The sequence below is a fragment of the Plasmodium inui genome, assembly GCF_000524495.1.
Source record: "Plasmodium inui San Antonio 1 unplaced genomic scaffold supercont1.52, whole genome shotgun sequence".
In the NCBI taxonomy this organism is placed as follows: Eukaryota; Apicomplexa; class Aconoidasida; order Haemosporida; family Plasmodiidae; genus Plasmodium; species Plasmodium inui.
The window spans coordinates 15,424-32,683 of record NW_008481886.1 but is presented as its reverse complement, the minus strand read 5'-3'; the positions used below and the strand labels follow the sequence as shown (position 1 = coordinate 32,683).

Here is a 17,260-nt window from a genome sequence, read left to right as displayed (position 1 = left end):
TTCTGATTATCAGGTTTATCCTTCCACTGTTGCTAAACGGGCTTTATTCACCTAGGCGAATCGTCCTTGACCTCTTTGCTGAAACTCCATTGTCACCTGGGTTTACATCTTCTATTTGCAGGAGCCTCGGGATTCATTACCAAAGACATGGTTCGGATGTCTATCAACTTCGATTGAGCCCTTGTTCGTTCCAATTTGCATACAGAATCCAGGTGGTGTTCCATTGATGTTAATCCTCAGGTTCGATTTAACGAGTTGGCGATCTGACTCTTCTTCTTCTATTAGAATCCGGTCCAGACCTCTTGAGATTTTTCATGTGTGTTTTCTTGTCTTCCCCCCTGGTGGGGTCAGAAGAAATCTTGTCTTTCAGGCGACACTTCTCTGACATCGGAAGGGAGATACATTATTCCAATCTTATGAAATCTTACTTTATTACTCACCTGCCACTTTAGATATGCTGGGGGAATTAGAGATCCTCTATGGAGATTTTGATCATGTCCATTCCTCTGGGGTATTGGGAGTCAGATTATATTTCGACCTTGTTTTCGGGAGGAAGAATGGGAGGGATTAACTTTGTCGAGGAATGTTTCACTCCAATAAATGGGTTACGAACTTTACGAGAGTTTATATCAAATGCCTTTTCCTTGATCTCTGACTATTTCTAAATTCTTATATTTGGCTTGAGAAATTTCTGTCTCTACTTGTCCTTCTCCCTTATTCTCTCTAAAGAACTCGTCTTATAATTAGCTAGTGAAAGCTCCCCTCTCGTTTTCTCCTTCTTTGGACGTTGGGGAGAGAAGTGCTTTGGCTGAGACTTTACGCTTATTCGATGAGGTGCCCCTACTCTATTCGGCTTGGCCAGATTTAATGACTGCACGCATATCACACCGTATTTTCCTACTTGTAGGTTGTTGAATGGAATGTTGACCTCAGGAGATGTTCCTTCATCGAAATGTCACATTGACCTCTCTGGGGGTGTGTGTGGGATGGAAATGCTTATCCCTGAGCTAATATTCTGGTTGGAAAACTCGGCTTCTACTTTCCTAACTCTTGGAGAGACTGGACTCGGTTGCATATTTGTTGGCTCAATCCTAATCCTTGCCTCTTCCCTTTTTGACGCATTTTTCCTTTCTTGGTTCTTTTGCTTAATTCAGAATGATTATAATCAATCCTTTCTGTTTGGTCCTTCCTTATGTCCCTTGTTAGGTGACCTTAGGTGTCCCTCCCTTCAAACTTGAGATGGGTCGAATCCCTCCCCTTCTACTGATGTGTTGTAGGGCTGATAGAGTTCTCCTTCCTGTTCGGTTGCCGTTGGGGGGATATTTCGTGTTATATTTTTGAAGCCTCATTGAAATTGGGATTGCGTTAAAGAAGTTTTTTTAACTTCTTTCCTCTCATTACTTTAGTGAGATTATGGAGTCGTCACGACTTCCTAAGCTTCTCTGAGTTTTGTGTCTTCTTCTCAAGGAGCTTCCTCCTTTATCCTACTGATGCGATCTACTCCTGATTTTTCTTGCTGTTGAGGGGATCCTCTTTTTTCTTTGGTGATCCGGACTCATCGTTGGAGATTTACGGCCTTAGATATGATGTTTCCGAGGCTGGATCCTGAATTGATTTTTTACATTTGCTGAGACACTAGTCTTGGTCCCTCCAATCCTTCATTGGGATTGATCCTTAGGATTTTGTTATTGTTTATACTTTTTATATATTGATATAACCATCTCCATTGGGCGTTTCAAAGTTTCTTGGATTCGGAGTTTGTTGTTCTTCTTCTAATGGTGCCTAAGACATTTCCGTGATTTCTGTATTAGGGTGCCCTTGTCCTGGGTCGTTGGTACGTTTCTTAGTTTCTATGTATGGTTTGCATTGGCCATTTCTTACTGCTGTCAGACATCAACTGACCCCTTCTCACACTTGAAGTTCTGAGCCCCTAATGTTTAAGCTCCTATTAGCACCTGCGTCTTTCCCCCTGGAGCTGTTTGGCATCTATGGGCCCCCTTGATGTTGGGGAAAGATACGCGTTGGGAAAGAACGGTTGGGGAGTGATCATTTGTATGTGAGTTATGCCGCCTTCTTAATCGCGAGTGCCCTTTTATTTTGGTTAGATCTAATTATTACCCCTCTTATTTTGGGGATCTGTAGGATCAAGAGGACGCTTGATACTTTCTTAATCCCATTCTTTTGGCTTCGACTGGGGAAGTCTCTTCTGATTAGATGGTCTTGATTTACTTCTAAAAGAGAGTTGATTATTCTGGTGTTGTCCTTAAATCTCGGTTAGGTTTCCCATTTGTCTAGTGTCTGTTTCTTGGATTCTCGTTTGTCCTTGTCCTTTAAAAAAAGTTCTTCTTTTAATCTGATTTCTCTTTCTATTATCCACTTTTATCTGTACTAAATTGTACCTCTGCTCTGTCATTGGAGTTATGACTATGTGGAGGTGTTGCGGTTAAATATTAGATTTCTATTCTAGACATTTAGAGGGGTGCTTACTGGAAGATGTCTCGGTTCGATTGACTTGCTGTTTACTAGACTGGTCTTGTCCTATTTAATGCGTGTATTTCCGGTTTGAGGGAGGAATTGAGATTCTTTTCCTTTTTATGGTGTTGTTGCTGTTGGGTCCAGAGGTAGAAATTATGACATTGCTCAGAATTATAGATAAGTCAGATAAAATTATTTAGCTAGTCCATAAAGTTTTGTTTAAATTGTTATCTAAGGAGGAGGGGAGTGCAAGTGGATTACGTTCTGGCCTCTGCCTCGGTTATTCTGGAGGAGTGGCCCCCTTTATCTATTCAACTATTGCTTATTCTTTGACTCCCAGATATCATTGAATGCTAGTAATTTTTACATGACTCCTCTTGGGGCTAGGAGCGAGGTTCCGGAGGGGTGTTTTGGTTATATATTTGTTCTCAGAGATTCCACTGCCCTCCTGGGACGATTTCTCTCTATCTTCCGTTTTACATTAATTAGGATCTTGGACGGCTGGGATTACTTCAGTTTTTATCTCCACGTGAGTTGTTGAATCTCCTAGGCACGTTCCCTGGAGACGGCGAAGTAAACTTTACCTGAGTAAACTCGTCCTTGTCCTTTACTGTCTTGTCTCTTCGGTTCAAATCTCCTTAGGTCCCATATTATTCTGGTGCTGGGGATCCTGCTCTATGGTTCCCCTTTTTCTTTTTCTTCGGAATATTAGTTCCTTGCCCGAGGGGTCCCTTGCACCTGCTCGGCCTTGGGGAGTTTATTGGGTGTTAATTGTTAGTGTAGCTCCCTAACTTCTTTAGTTCTTACATGGATATCCTGTTCTTATACGCTATTTTCCTTTTGGGTAGGGAGAACGCATTCCCTCCTTGGTTTTTGTCTGGAGGATTTGGTTCGTTGGTTTTGTTTTTTTCTTTCATGTTTCTTGGTTTGTTCGGCTCTGTTATTTCAGCTTTTGTGGAAATATTATCAATTCATACCTGGGGGCGAGGATAAGGACTGTTTCTATTATTACTGGATTGCTAGTTGTTAGGGCTTTAATCCGTTGATCTCGTTACGGTTATTACCATGACGAGGTTAGAGATTTCTCCTCTGGATGGATGTTGTAGTTCCTCTGATCAAGTCAGGCGGTTTATTTAACCTCCTGACTTTGTTTTTCCATTTTGGCTTTTCCCTCAACGCCTCAATTTCAATAGCATCCGGTTTTCTCCTTAGGTGGGATTTTCTTGCTTTCGTCATTTGTTTTGTCCTTGTTTCGATTTTCTATGGTCTCTTCTTTTTCCTGCTGTCGGTTGAACTTCTTTGGACCTTCTGTGGTGTTGGTATGTTTGGGTGGTGTTCCTCTTGTACGCTATGAGCTTTTCTCCCGATGAATTTATATGTTCCCTCACTTTATTTCGCCTAGGAGGTTAGAGGGGTTGCCTCCTTTGGCTCCTCTTATTAGTCTACTTATAAGTCAAACGAATGGGATTCTCTCCATTGGATGTCCTTCATCTATTCCGTGTAGATTATGCAGGGGGGTTGATTTCAAACAGGGGGCGTTTAGGCCTGTCATGATTCTCTCTTCTATTTCGCCGTTGCTCCTTATTTGGATTGGGTGTCGCATTTTCTGGGGCAAGGCATCCTCCTCAATCTATCCTCCTTGGCTCCTGGTGTGCTCACTATCTTACGCTTAGGGTTCCTTCCTCTTTTATCCTCGCCTTGTAGGTCTCAGGCGTCTCTTTTGATCTGCAACCTTCTTTGGTGGTTTGGAGTTCTCTTGGGTGTTGTACTCATTAATCTGCCAAGTCCCTCTAAGTTGATAGAACTGGGTGCTATATCTTTCGCTCTTCTAATAATCTCCTGGCTCTATTGCTTCTGTTACTTCTGCCATTTTTTGTATTTGATGGTTTGTTTGTTCTATAGTCTAGGTTCTTATTGTTTATTTTTATCTTTTCTTCTCAATCACTTTCCTCTTTATCGTCAATTCCACTGAGGGTAGCACTTCTACATGCTCTTTGCTTAAGGCTAACCTACTAGCTGTTAGGATGTAGTTGTTCCGCTGGTAGGAATTTGTCCTGGGTCTGGCTTCGTCTGTGTCGCTTCTTCTTCCTCCCTTCCGCTTTTTTTGGGCATCTGTTCATTGAAGTTGCCGGTTGCACTAATATTCTCATTATCTATCATTCTCCCCACTGCTTTTATTAATTCGGGCCTGGCTCTCTTTGGCCATTTATTTTTATTTAACTGCTGCTATTTTTTAGGAGTTGGTGGTCTGTCGTGGCCATTCCGGTACCCTCGCTTGTTTTGGAGTCTGCTGCCTTTCTAAATTATATTGGGTGTTGCTTCTTTATTATCCTCATGAATTATTTTATCGGTTTGAGTTACTATTCCTCTCCTATATAGAGATACTTCCATATCACTCTATAATGTGCAGTCTTGTTGTCCTCCCTGCTTGGCTTATCAAGATTCCTCCTTTTATTGGCAGGTATTCTTGGTTATTAATTTTATACTTTATAAGTATTCCAGATAGCTCTTAAGGATCTTCTGATAACTGCTTCTGTTATATATACCTAGTCTTATTCATCCCAGTTGTTCTGGGTTGTTGATTCCTTCATCTTTCTGGGTTATATATATTAGTATTATTGTTAGATCATCCTTACCCTTATTGGTTTTCTGTTTTGGTCCCGGGTTTAGTCTCTTCATAATATATAATCCTAATGATTGTATCTTATTCCCATCCACTTGGGGGCTCCCAGTCAAAGATATCTTGATTTTGCCCCACGGCTGAATCTGTAAGATTAATTCCTCTTCGCCCACTTGTTTGCCCGTTCTTTGCTATCTTTGTAGTGTCTCATGTTTTGTACTCTTCTGGCATGTCATAATATAGGAATCTATATTTTCCATAGGGTTCAGTCCTGTAGAGGTATACTGGTGGTAAATTCTGGATGCTCCCGCTCAGGGTCTTTTTATATTCTTGTTCGCTCCTGTCTCCTGCTGTTGGCCGATCCCCTGTTTCTCCTTTTTTTATTAATTACTGTATACTGATCATTCTAAAGATTTTTTTATGATGTTCATCTCCATACGTCTCCTTCCTTCATATGCCTTATCAAACCTGCTTTAGTGCCTATAGTTTTCCTCTTTGGTTGTTCTCGGTACCCCTCCTTCGTTGTTTGTGACTGTTTTGTCACTCTTTCTCCTAGTTTAAACTAGTCTCTCCTACTCAAGGGCGGCTATGGCTTAATCTATTTCATTATGGCGCAAATGCCATATTTCTTCCTTCCCTTCTTCTTTTCCTTCGTTCCTTTGTGTTGTCCGTGTTTTTCTCTTATAATATACACTATGTCCTATCAGTAAATTCCTAACCATTATATGATGTTCCCCCGCTATCTTATATCCTGTTGCTTATCTACTCCTCAGGAGGTCACCACAGCTGCTTTTATATCATCCCTCATGATATGCTATATAGCAAAGAAAATATCCTATAAGCCACAACATTCTGTATCTGGCTATTTAAACAGTTATTCTTTTGCCACGGTGTGGGTAAATGTATATTATGATAATGTATCGAAACTTAAATAGTCCCCTGTTTAGTCAGATGATCCCCACAACAACTCACCAATAATTTCCAAAATTCGGGTTAATTAATCACGTGGAATAACACACAATAGGTTCATAAAACTATTTGACTTATTATTAAGGGAGCGAATTTGTCTATTATTGTCTATATGCCCATATAGCATTACACTTAAAACTCATATAAAAACCATATCACTGCCAAAATGATCATGTCTTTATTGACTTCTTCTCATTTCTCAGAAGAACCTCATAACTCTATGGTGGTGTAAGACTCCCTTATAGGACATGTCTTTATGTCAATAGGGGAAGGTATCCATTGTATATGTTTATATTCTTTTATGCATAAAAGGGGTTATGAAGACCACTTAACATTCTACATCCTCCTGTGGTGAATAACGAGACGCCCGTTATAGCATCCTCTATAGTCTTAGATAAAGACAAAAATGAAGTTATTGTACGACTTATTATACTCCATGAACTCAGCACAGATTCAAGATATTATTTGTTCTTATTCCTTTGTCTATATGTTAGAAAACAGGAAACCCTCGATTTCATATATGTGTTCTGTCAGAGGGAAAGATCTGCTGCTCACATTATTCCTTATGTGCCACCTCTACTGTTTTTCTGGATTCTATGCTTTGGGTGTAGTGTCTAATCTTCATCCCTTGAGCATCTTCCCCTGTATCCTCTTTTCTGGTGTTGGCTCTTTTTTATTTATTAATTATGTACCTTCCCTTTTAGGCATTTCCACTCTGATTGTCATGTTGATATGCCCACTGTTTGGGTGTGTCTTTATATGGTTTCGCATATATTTCTCTCCCCTCCCTGAAATAGATAATTTTCTCAAATATGTCAGTTGTATTCGTATATACATTCTATTATAGTCCTCCGCTCCTATATGGTTGCTCCCCCCACTTTTAGATTAATGATTCTTTAATATCTTCTGTGTATTGTTATTCTTATGCTTATTCTATCCCCTTCGCTCGTTCCATGTTATTATTATTCCTAACTCTCCACGAGAAATAGCTCGTTCTATATAGTTTTATTCCTTTTATAATTTCCTATTCCTCTCTAGAGTATAAGAAATTTAATCTTTAACTTTATATAATTGCTATATTTTAATAGTATCGCATCGACCTCGAGTCATGTTAACAGGAAAATACTACAGATTAAGACAGGTGTTCAAATCTTCCGTAATCATTGTTTCCTAATAGTACCCGGATAATTATTGAATCTATATTACAATAATACTGAGAGGGAATAATCAGAGTTCACGACGTATTACTGTACCTACAGTGTTACTTCGCCTATAAAAAGTTCTTCCTATATATAAGCACCCTTGGTATGTTGAAACCCTTTTAAGTGATAGTATCCCTCAGTTTCTTATACATCATGAATACCCTTAGGTTTCGTATATGAGTATTCCTGGAATGGAATTATTTTACAAGCCAGTGTATTGGTGAACTGGCAGCATTTTTACAACTGCCATGCTCCTCATGGAATTCGACTCTCTAAACCTTGGTATTATCTTAAACATTTTTCCTCCTCACACAGCACTGTTCTACATAGAATATTACCCTTGACAAAGGCTTATCCTCTAGACAGTTGTTGTAAGGCCGATTTTTAGAGTTAATACAGATATACCGGAGGCATCTCGTATTTTCTATATATGTGTAACGCTCAGTGATTAGAACCACTCCAAGAATACCGCTGAATCCACTCTATTATCTCTTACTAAATATCTCTTTTTAAGTTAGGGTGCCTCCTGCCTTAAATCTTTACGACTCCACAATAGGGACTCTGGTGATTCTTCTACTGTTTAGGCAGTGATACTCTAGAGAAATGTCTCCCTCTCACATACTTAATAATGGTCGCGAAAAAGGTACTCCTTACATATTAGTCTTCCAAGGATATGTATATCCTTCGCCTCATTCTATTCTTCAAATAATAGCACTCGTTGGCCTAACCTGTCCATATAAACGTATTCCAGTCATAGTCATAGAACCCGCATGATTATGTTCCTGATATCATGGTTCCCCATAGAGATGTGTTATCTTCAGCCAATAATAGTCTACAAATAAAAATACTGTAAAATGTGAACCTCGTGCAGAATAATATTCAGGAGACATGTATACAGTAAACATAATTATACTGGAGGTATAGACGCATGGTTCATATAATAGGACTGTATCCTAAGCGTACATTCCACAGGCCCGTAGTCCTGGGGGGAGCGATATTTTTTAAATAATACTACACATAAATCATTATTCCTCAATTAGTCACGTTCTCCAATTAGTCGTATCTAAAATCCTATGTTATGAGGCCTTCACATGAAAGCATTCCTGCAACACTGTACATTACAAACAACATTTCCGCCAGAATCCCTGCATTGTCCATATGCAAGTATTTCTGCTTCTATTGTATTACTCCAGCAATAATACATTCGATACATCTATAGCGCTTGCAGCTGCGCGTGATTAATGGCCTGCTCTTTTCTTTAGAATGTAGCCCTTAATTCTTCACATAATACTATTTCATAGAGATCTATACTAATCAATGACTGGTGTCGTCCAAATAATAGGAACCGAAATTTGGAACACATAGCCCGCAATTCACACACTTTTGCATTTTCGATGGGCATATTGTAGAAGAATCCCTATTTTTCAAAGGAAGGTTCTTGAGAATATTCGTATCCTTCATACAATACTGTATTTTGAATATCATTGCACTTCAAAGAATGCCACTTCTCATTTTCCCTTCTCTCTAGATATCATATGACTGCTGGGATAATAATCTCTTTCAAATGAATGTGCTACGAGCTGTGTGTTAGTTGTAAAATATTTTCCCTTCCTTACAATAACAGCATAAGCGGTAAACCTATACAATAATATTCCCGATACAGCTGTATTCTTCACCAGCATTGACACTTTAGACACAGGTGTACTGTTTATATCACCCTACCTTTCATATAATAATACACCAGGTATATTCGTCTATCTCTTACAATGGTGTCATTTATACATTACCATCCTTGCCAGGGACGACGGATAAGGATAACGATACGGCATGCATGTCCATACACTTTAAATCATAGTACTCCCGGTACAGTAGTATCCACCTCACAATGCTATTCCTAATATCTGAATACTTCGCAAACATTCACATTGTTCACATAATAGTACTCTGGGAATGTTACCATTGGGAGCGAATAAGTAATTCTTAGACAATACTCCTTCACGGATATGTGTACACTTGCTCGAGCGTTGCTCCCCCAATCATGCGGTTCCACACAGTATACTGCTGTTAATATAATAACACTCCAGGGGGTGCTATTAATTCCGGACTATGGTGCTTTGCCTATAATAGAAGCCTAAACAGTAGGCCATGATATTCCACCTCTTTTAATAATTGTGAATGGGGGTGATCCAGAATCCCACCACAATTGTGCACTCCAAGAAATCAAACTAGGGAGATATGAGTACATTCACAAGACTGCGCCGCAAATCATCCCTACTTTTTATACGATTATGCCCCAAAAAAGAGTGTACTTTGCAGATATCAGGATAGATCAACCATTAATACATTGATATAACAGTACTACCAGAATCTCCGCATTCGTCAACATGGGAAATGAGGACACATTAATACTTCCTTGGCATTTGCCTTCGTGGTATATCTAGGTACTTCATACAATATTAACCTACGAATAATGACACACCTCGAATATCAGTATTCTTGACACAATAATACGGTTAACACTATAGTAGCCCCGGCATAGCTCTACTGTTTAGACAATATGATTCGAGGCCAACTGTCGGATTTGCAGAATCGGCCAAGTCATATCATCCACGCATTAAACCAACATGACGACCCCTCAAATAATGTTATTCCAAGGACAGTTGTACTCATCAGGACAACCTACTCTGTACATAACATCAGTGTTCTTCAAGTAATCGTGCAATTCACACATCCCTAAGTCCCACTGAAGTGTACCCCCCATACGGAGGTACTACGGCAACTTCGACACGTTGCGTAACGGTTTGCCCTCCTCATACGGCATAAAACTAAGTCATGAATTCTATATCCCTCTTTACTTTACTTAATAATACGGGATTAACTTTGCCACTCATCAAATGGCATGGTACCAGTCATATTAGGCATTCTTAGATATGAGTACTGTACATACCTTTGTAGTGTCCCCATAACAGTACTCCAAGTCATGAATACTCCTTCAACAGATATCCTTTTCAAATGGAAGTATTATCCACACAACACTACTGTAAACAAGACGGTACTTCTTGTATTATCGTACTCCAAGGGTAATTTTACTCATAAAGGCAAAACACTTGACAGATCATGCTTCCGTCTGTATAATAGCACTCCAGGTGATCCATATAGCTCCACTACTCGTACTTTTATAGAATAGTACTATGCTGATCTCCAGACTCATCACCATTGAGTATCTACAGGCATCAGTAGCTTCTAGACAATAGTTATACTGGAATATCCAGGCACTTCACAGAATGGGGCCGTCCATGTAATGAAAGCATAAACCCTGAATCCTTCACATACACTAGTACATGGACGACTGTACTCCTGACATAATAATAGTACACGTATAACCCCGCGCATCACTACCAAGGAAAATCGACACCAGTATTGTACAAATAATGGTACCCCAAGGGTATATTCTGTGCTCAAATACCAATAGAATAAGTGTGTTACTACTCTCGACATATAAGTACTACAAACACCTGGATACGCTTCATATACAGTAACACTGGAGGATATCCTTACCCTTTACACAGAGATGTTCTTCAAATAAGGGCGCTCCAGCCACAAGGAGACTTTTCAGATAACAATTGCCCAGGATATCCCTACATTTCACATAGTACTGCATTCAAAATGTTGGTGGACTTCACAGAATGGCACTCTTCATCTATTGGTGCCATCCACACTGAATCACCACAGGTATATTGTTTCTGTTCAAATAAGTATGTCCTTGGTGGTCTGCATGGTTCAAAGGATTTAGTCCTTACAATAGTAGTATAATCCATGAACGCCGATATAATACTACGGCTGGTACACCCTTATATTTCACAACCTTGGAGACTTGCGACATGTTGCAGCAACATACACAGTTGTGCCGTTTATATAAGATTACAGCACCTATATCTGTGAACTTCATCCAATGCTTTCATTCATATAATAGTATTCTTCAGACACAGATACAGGGTAGAAATAATGGTACCCACTGCATGTCAGTACTATTTAAATGATATTACTCCGGCCACAGTAGTACTCATCCCTAGAATGTTATTCCTCCCATATGAATACTCGGCAGACATTTGGACTATTCACATGATAGTACTCAGGAAATATGAATACTTGAAGTTAAAAAGTTACTCTCACACAAGGGTAATCTAAGGATATCCCTACACTTGGTAGGGTGGGACTGCTAAAGTCATGAATCTTCACGCGATGCACCACTCTTAAAATAATAATACTTCAGGGACTGCTACAAGTTCCACACAGTAGTTTTGTGCGTATAATAGAAGCCAAAATCCTGTGCCTTGAAGTCGGAATCCTTCAGATAGTTGTGCTTCAGGGACATCCATAATTTGCACACAATTGTTGTCCGTAAATGACAGTACTACACACATATGAGTATACTCACAAAATATGGGTTCCGATTATGCGTACTACCTACCGAGGTATTCTATTTAGAAAACAATGCACAACAAATATTACCACAGCTCAACCATTAGTATCTTCATATAACAGCACTACGACAACTTCCGTAATCATTATCATTCAGAATCCATACACATCCGTACTGCACACGCGTGAATCCTGCTTCAATATCGATACACTCGACGGAATAGTGTTCTCCAAATAATGACACCCGTAGAATATCAATATTTCACAAACAGGGGGACCATTCACATGAGAGTAGTTCCGGCACCATAATACTATCGAAACAATGGTCTCCCTAACATTTCTTAAAGGTTGTACAATCCCGTACTTTATATTATTGGACCATTAAACTTAAATAGACACCCTTTACATAATGGCAATTCAGAGACAGGCATGTTGATCTAGGAACACCCTTCGGTACATAAGGGTAATAATCTTCAAAAGAGGGAGCACTGAACAGGTCTATGCTGTTTACACCATAGTAGGCTTCATATAAAACTATTACGGAAACGCTGGTACCCTCTATGGTGTAACTCTCTGTATATGATAAAACATTGTGCCATATATCTTATCCGCTTGAAGATACATTACTCGACAGTACTGATGTAAGTTTGTGACACTCCGAATAGGAATGTACGAGGCATCTGAAGACTCCGCAGATATGACTACGGTATATACTTATGTACTCTTCACAGAATGATACTTCGAGTTATTAATACTTCCCATAGAACGGTATACCTCAAAGCAAGGTATTATTCAAACGAGAGTATTATTAACATAACGGTATTACTTGTACACGTGTACTCTCTAAAGAATAGTACCACAGATATAGTCCTAATAAGGAGGACACATAATGGCAGATAGACTGGTACCCGTAGCACAATACCACTCCTGGAATATGAATACTCAGGACAAGAAACTGCTTTTAACATCATCATACTCCCGGAGTAGCAATAATCCTTAAGTAATAGTATTATTGATGACTTCTACGATTTGTGCCATCCCGCACGTGATTTAATGAAGTCATTAAAATTACATCAGAACACTTAACATCATGATAATCCAACGATAAGCTTATTACTCGAGGTATACTGCTTCCCACATAACAGTACTTTTCTTCAAATATCAGTTCACTTGAGACATTAACACACTCGACGCAGAAGTATCCTTCAGAATAAGATACAACAGAAGCGTGTGCACTTTTCATACGATAGCTCTCCCCAAATGGTAAAAGGTTACGCCATATATATCCTATCACCCGAATACATCACTTAATACGACTTTCTCGACTTGTCCACCCTCCAAATAGAGGTGCCCCAAGGACGTATGCTATTTCCACATATGAGTAGTATACATATTCCTCCTGTTTCCTCATATTGGCATTGTAAATCATGAATACTCACAAAAGGACTGTTCTATTTAAATAGGAGTATTATCGACACGACAATATTCTTAACATGATGGTACACCTTGCAAACACGTACTCTTCCATAAGATAGTATTCTGAATATAATAATATTAATTATGGCACAGGCCAGAACACATAATGGTGCAGCTTAGTATGATAGAACTAATGGTCCTGCACAGGGTTCAGCTACTAGTATTTTCATATAAAAATATCATGAGAATCTCAGGATTGCGAACTATTGAGAATCCAGACACCTTAGTATGCTTTAAGCAGGAATTCTAGAATATCCATGCAACCCACATAAGAATACTACACGTGCATTTCGGCCCTGCACCAGCGTTAGGAGCGCCAACCAGTATTCTGCAAAGAACAGTATACTACGCAGCATTCCGTTTTCGATGTAATGAAACGATAAGCATGTCAGTACTCTGCAAATATGAGTACTACGGACACGTCAGTAGCCTTTATACAGTAACGCTACAGTAATTCCTTACTCGTGATACAGCTATGCTGTCCAATTAACAGTGTTATCCAGGTAACATCGCTATTTACCTAATAGTACTCGATGAACATTATCACTTCTAAAGCAATAATACACCAGGGATAAAGGTCCTCTTTTACACATCGGTATATTATCCCTGTTTGCTAATACTACTGCATCTGTATAGTCATGATATTTACACTTCAAATAAGTGGCCATTCTCATAATAGCCAAAGAGAGGACAAATCTTCATAATGCAGCCACATAGAAAAAAGATAAGCACGCTGCTGAAGATATTGGGAAACAGATGATTGTGATAAAAAAGAATGACATATAATAAATACAACATATCCACAGGGATACAGCCAGAAGGGCATCTTCACGATGATGCGGCAAAAAGAAACCTTTTCAGAATGATCGGGGCAAAGAAACATGTTCAAAATGACGGCACAAAACAAAATCCTGAAGCTACCAGGAGAAGGAAGCATCCTCATAAAGAAAATAAGAAACAGGACCCCAGCTTAACCATGCCGCAAAAAAAGGCCCTCTTCCTAGAGAAAATCGCACACGAGAGAACATCTTCAGGACGCCGCGAAAAAGTGTACATCCTCGTAGAAAAGATGACACACAGAAGAACATCTTCACGATCCCGCGGGAGAAGGGAGCATCCATATAAAACGAATGACACAAAACAGTATATTGAGGCTGCCGCCGGAAAATAGCATCATAAGTATGCCGCGGAAGAGAAATATCTTCATAAAAAGAGGGCCTCGCGAAAATACCTTCGCGGTAGCATGGTAGAAGGAAGAGGCATCTTTAAAAAGCAGCGAAACAGAAGAATATCATGAATATAACGCGGTAAGGGGATTCTTCGTAAGGAAGATGCCACACCAAAAGGAATTCTCATAATGACGTGGCACAAGAAACCTCATCAGGGCACCCGAAGAAGAAACTATCGTCAGGAAAGAAATGAAACAGGAATCTTAATAGTGACACGGCGAAACAAGCCGTCCCTATAAGAATGACGAGCCAGAAAATATATTAGAAGTACAACGCGGTAAAATGAATCTTGCAGAAATGGATGGCCTACTGGGAAAATACACCTCACATGGACAAACCATAAAAAAAGAGAACTTCATAAAAATGGGACAGGAAATATCATCCTGAAAAAGATGCCAGACACAAAAAAATCTTCATATTGACACGACAAGAGCAGTGCAACTGTGCAGAAATGTAACACAAAGGAGCATTATTATAGCCACATACCAGATCTAAACATCCTTAGAAGAATGCCACACAGAGAGAAAGCACCATACTACCACGGCAAAACAGTACGAAGCACAGTGCCGCCGCAAAACAATACAAAGCACAGTAACGTAAGACAAGAACAGCGCAATGACTCGCACAGAGAGCATCATTAAAATGTAGAAAAAAAAAGCATCATGAAAAAACGACACAGAAGAAATCGTCATAAAAATGCGGCAGGTAAAGGCATCTTCATAAGCATGCCAGAAATGGTGGTATCTTCATAAGGATGCGGCGAGGGATGTCATCATAAAGGAACCCTCCAAAAATTCTCGTGAAAGGAATGCAGCAGAAAGGTGTATCCTCATGAAAAAATTAAATAGAGAAATATATATAATGAAGCGAAACGAAACAGCTTGCCTGCGATAGATATAGAACATAGGGGAGCCCCCCCAAGAATTGATCCACATGAAAAAACTCTAACCAGGTTAAGCCACATGAAGCTACATCGTGGAGAAATTAAGTCACATGGAAAGGCGTGCACGAGGAATTATGCAGTATGGAACAGCGTCCGCGAAAAATTAGCCCAGAGGAAATTACCTTCGCAAGAAAGGGCACATGAAGACACATTTGCAGAATTACGTCACATGGAAGAGCGTCCGCGAAAATTAGGCCACATGAAGCAACGTCCGCGAAAATTATCCCACGTCAAACCACGTTCGCAAAATTCGCCCACATGAACACGCATATATAGGAAGAAGGCACCATGGAAGAATACTCTCATAAAAATGCTGAAACATGAGAAAAAATACATAGGAATAATGCAACATGCGGGCGGATACTGGTGAAGATATCGAAACATCAAAAACCACACTAACAAAAAGGATGGGGCATGAGAACGCATTCACAAAAATAAGGTAAGTATAAAGGAAGCCATATAAACACAGCGGCCCACCATTTCAGTCTGTACTCATTGCATCAGGATATCTTTATTCCATTGCACTCATATGAGTTTCCACAAAAAGGCATAGACACATTTAAACAGTATAGCAGCCCTCTCAATCGTATGCAACATACAATTAAAGTTCAATGTGAAATTACAACTCATACCAGTTCAAATTCAACAGTCCATTACTCCCTTTATATATGCATAGATGAGACACGTCATGAACAATGGTGTAATTTTAGGGGGAGAATCTTTATGCAAAATGAATAATCTTCTAATTTTAATCAGCATATACTGTTAATTACGTTTTCCCTGTGCCTAAAGATGTTTAACCATCAGTCTCATCCTTTCGGGTTCCGCTTGTGTTTCCGGGTAGCCCCTTCCTGTATGACGCCAGAGGGACATCATAATTCACCAGCTTAACACCTCCTATTTCTATGACTCATGAACTATTCCCACATATCCAAGAGTAAAAATATACATATATATATATCCAACGGTTTAGGTCCCATGGTAAGGTGTAAATAGGTCAACAAAACATAGGCTGTTATCAATAAATCATAGCAATGTATAGAGGCATGTAAATTGTTTGTATTCCTGCCTCTAACATCCTCCTTATGCCTTCTTGAATGGATGCATCCTCAGTTGATACCCATAATCTAAATTCGCCTAACACCTCCAAATGAGGAATGCCTTATGTCCCTCTTTTAGTTTACTAGAATTCATGATACGAGGAATGGAAAACTCGGTTATACTTATACATATCTGTTATTCTCAGTTTATCCTCAGGATTCTATACTGGAATTATTTCTTAATCTCTAGGATTTATTTGCTGTAATAAATTATGAGCCCTCCCACAATTCTTTCACTGTCTTCGTTCCCTTCTGTATTATATGTATCTGCGGGGAATCACAATCAATTATGGCGTCATTATGCTCGTCATCACCTATCCATCTCAGTTTCCTTCTGATTCATATACATTGATTGTGGTGTAGCCGCGGCTGTTCTACATAGAAACGTAATATTGGTATTTTTCTGTCTCCTCCTCTGCTAAATTTTGCCCATAATACGTAATCGTCTCGACGAAATTAATCAGATCGCGTTATCATATTCCCAGTATTGAACGGCTCCTTTAACCGGTCAAGAGGCATCCTTAAATAGAATTATTGCAATATCTTGCCTTCCCCACATCCTATTGTACGCCGAAGAAGGGTTAACTCTTATTATTCACACCTATACTTAATTTGATTCTGTTAATCCTTTTATTCAGAATTAACGTTCCTCATAATTAATATTAAACTCATGTAGCAACAGATTCAATGATTGCATTAGGATTGGAATAATATCCACAGCTCATTTTAAAACTCAATACTCAGGGGGGTATGCTGTCTTCATAATATATCAGATTAACACGAGTGAGTCCCCCATCATAATAAGAGATAAGTACTCATTTCCT

General features: G+C 39.3%; 1 protein-coding gene across 1 annotated transcript; it reads left to right on the top strand.

Moving 5' to 3' along the window:
- Positions 1–13,939: 13,939 nt before the first annotated feature.
- On the top strand, positions 13,940–14,335 carry C922_05287 (hypothetical protein; the record flags this gene model as incomplete). Its single annotated transcript, XM_008820858.1, has 1 exon — positions 13,940–14,335. The coding sequence occupies one exon, from the start codon at positions 13,940–13,942 to the stop codon at positions 14,333–14,335; it is 396 nt and encodes a 131-aa protein (XP_008819080.1).
- Positions 14,336–17,260: the final 2,925 nt, after the last annotated feature.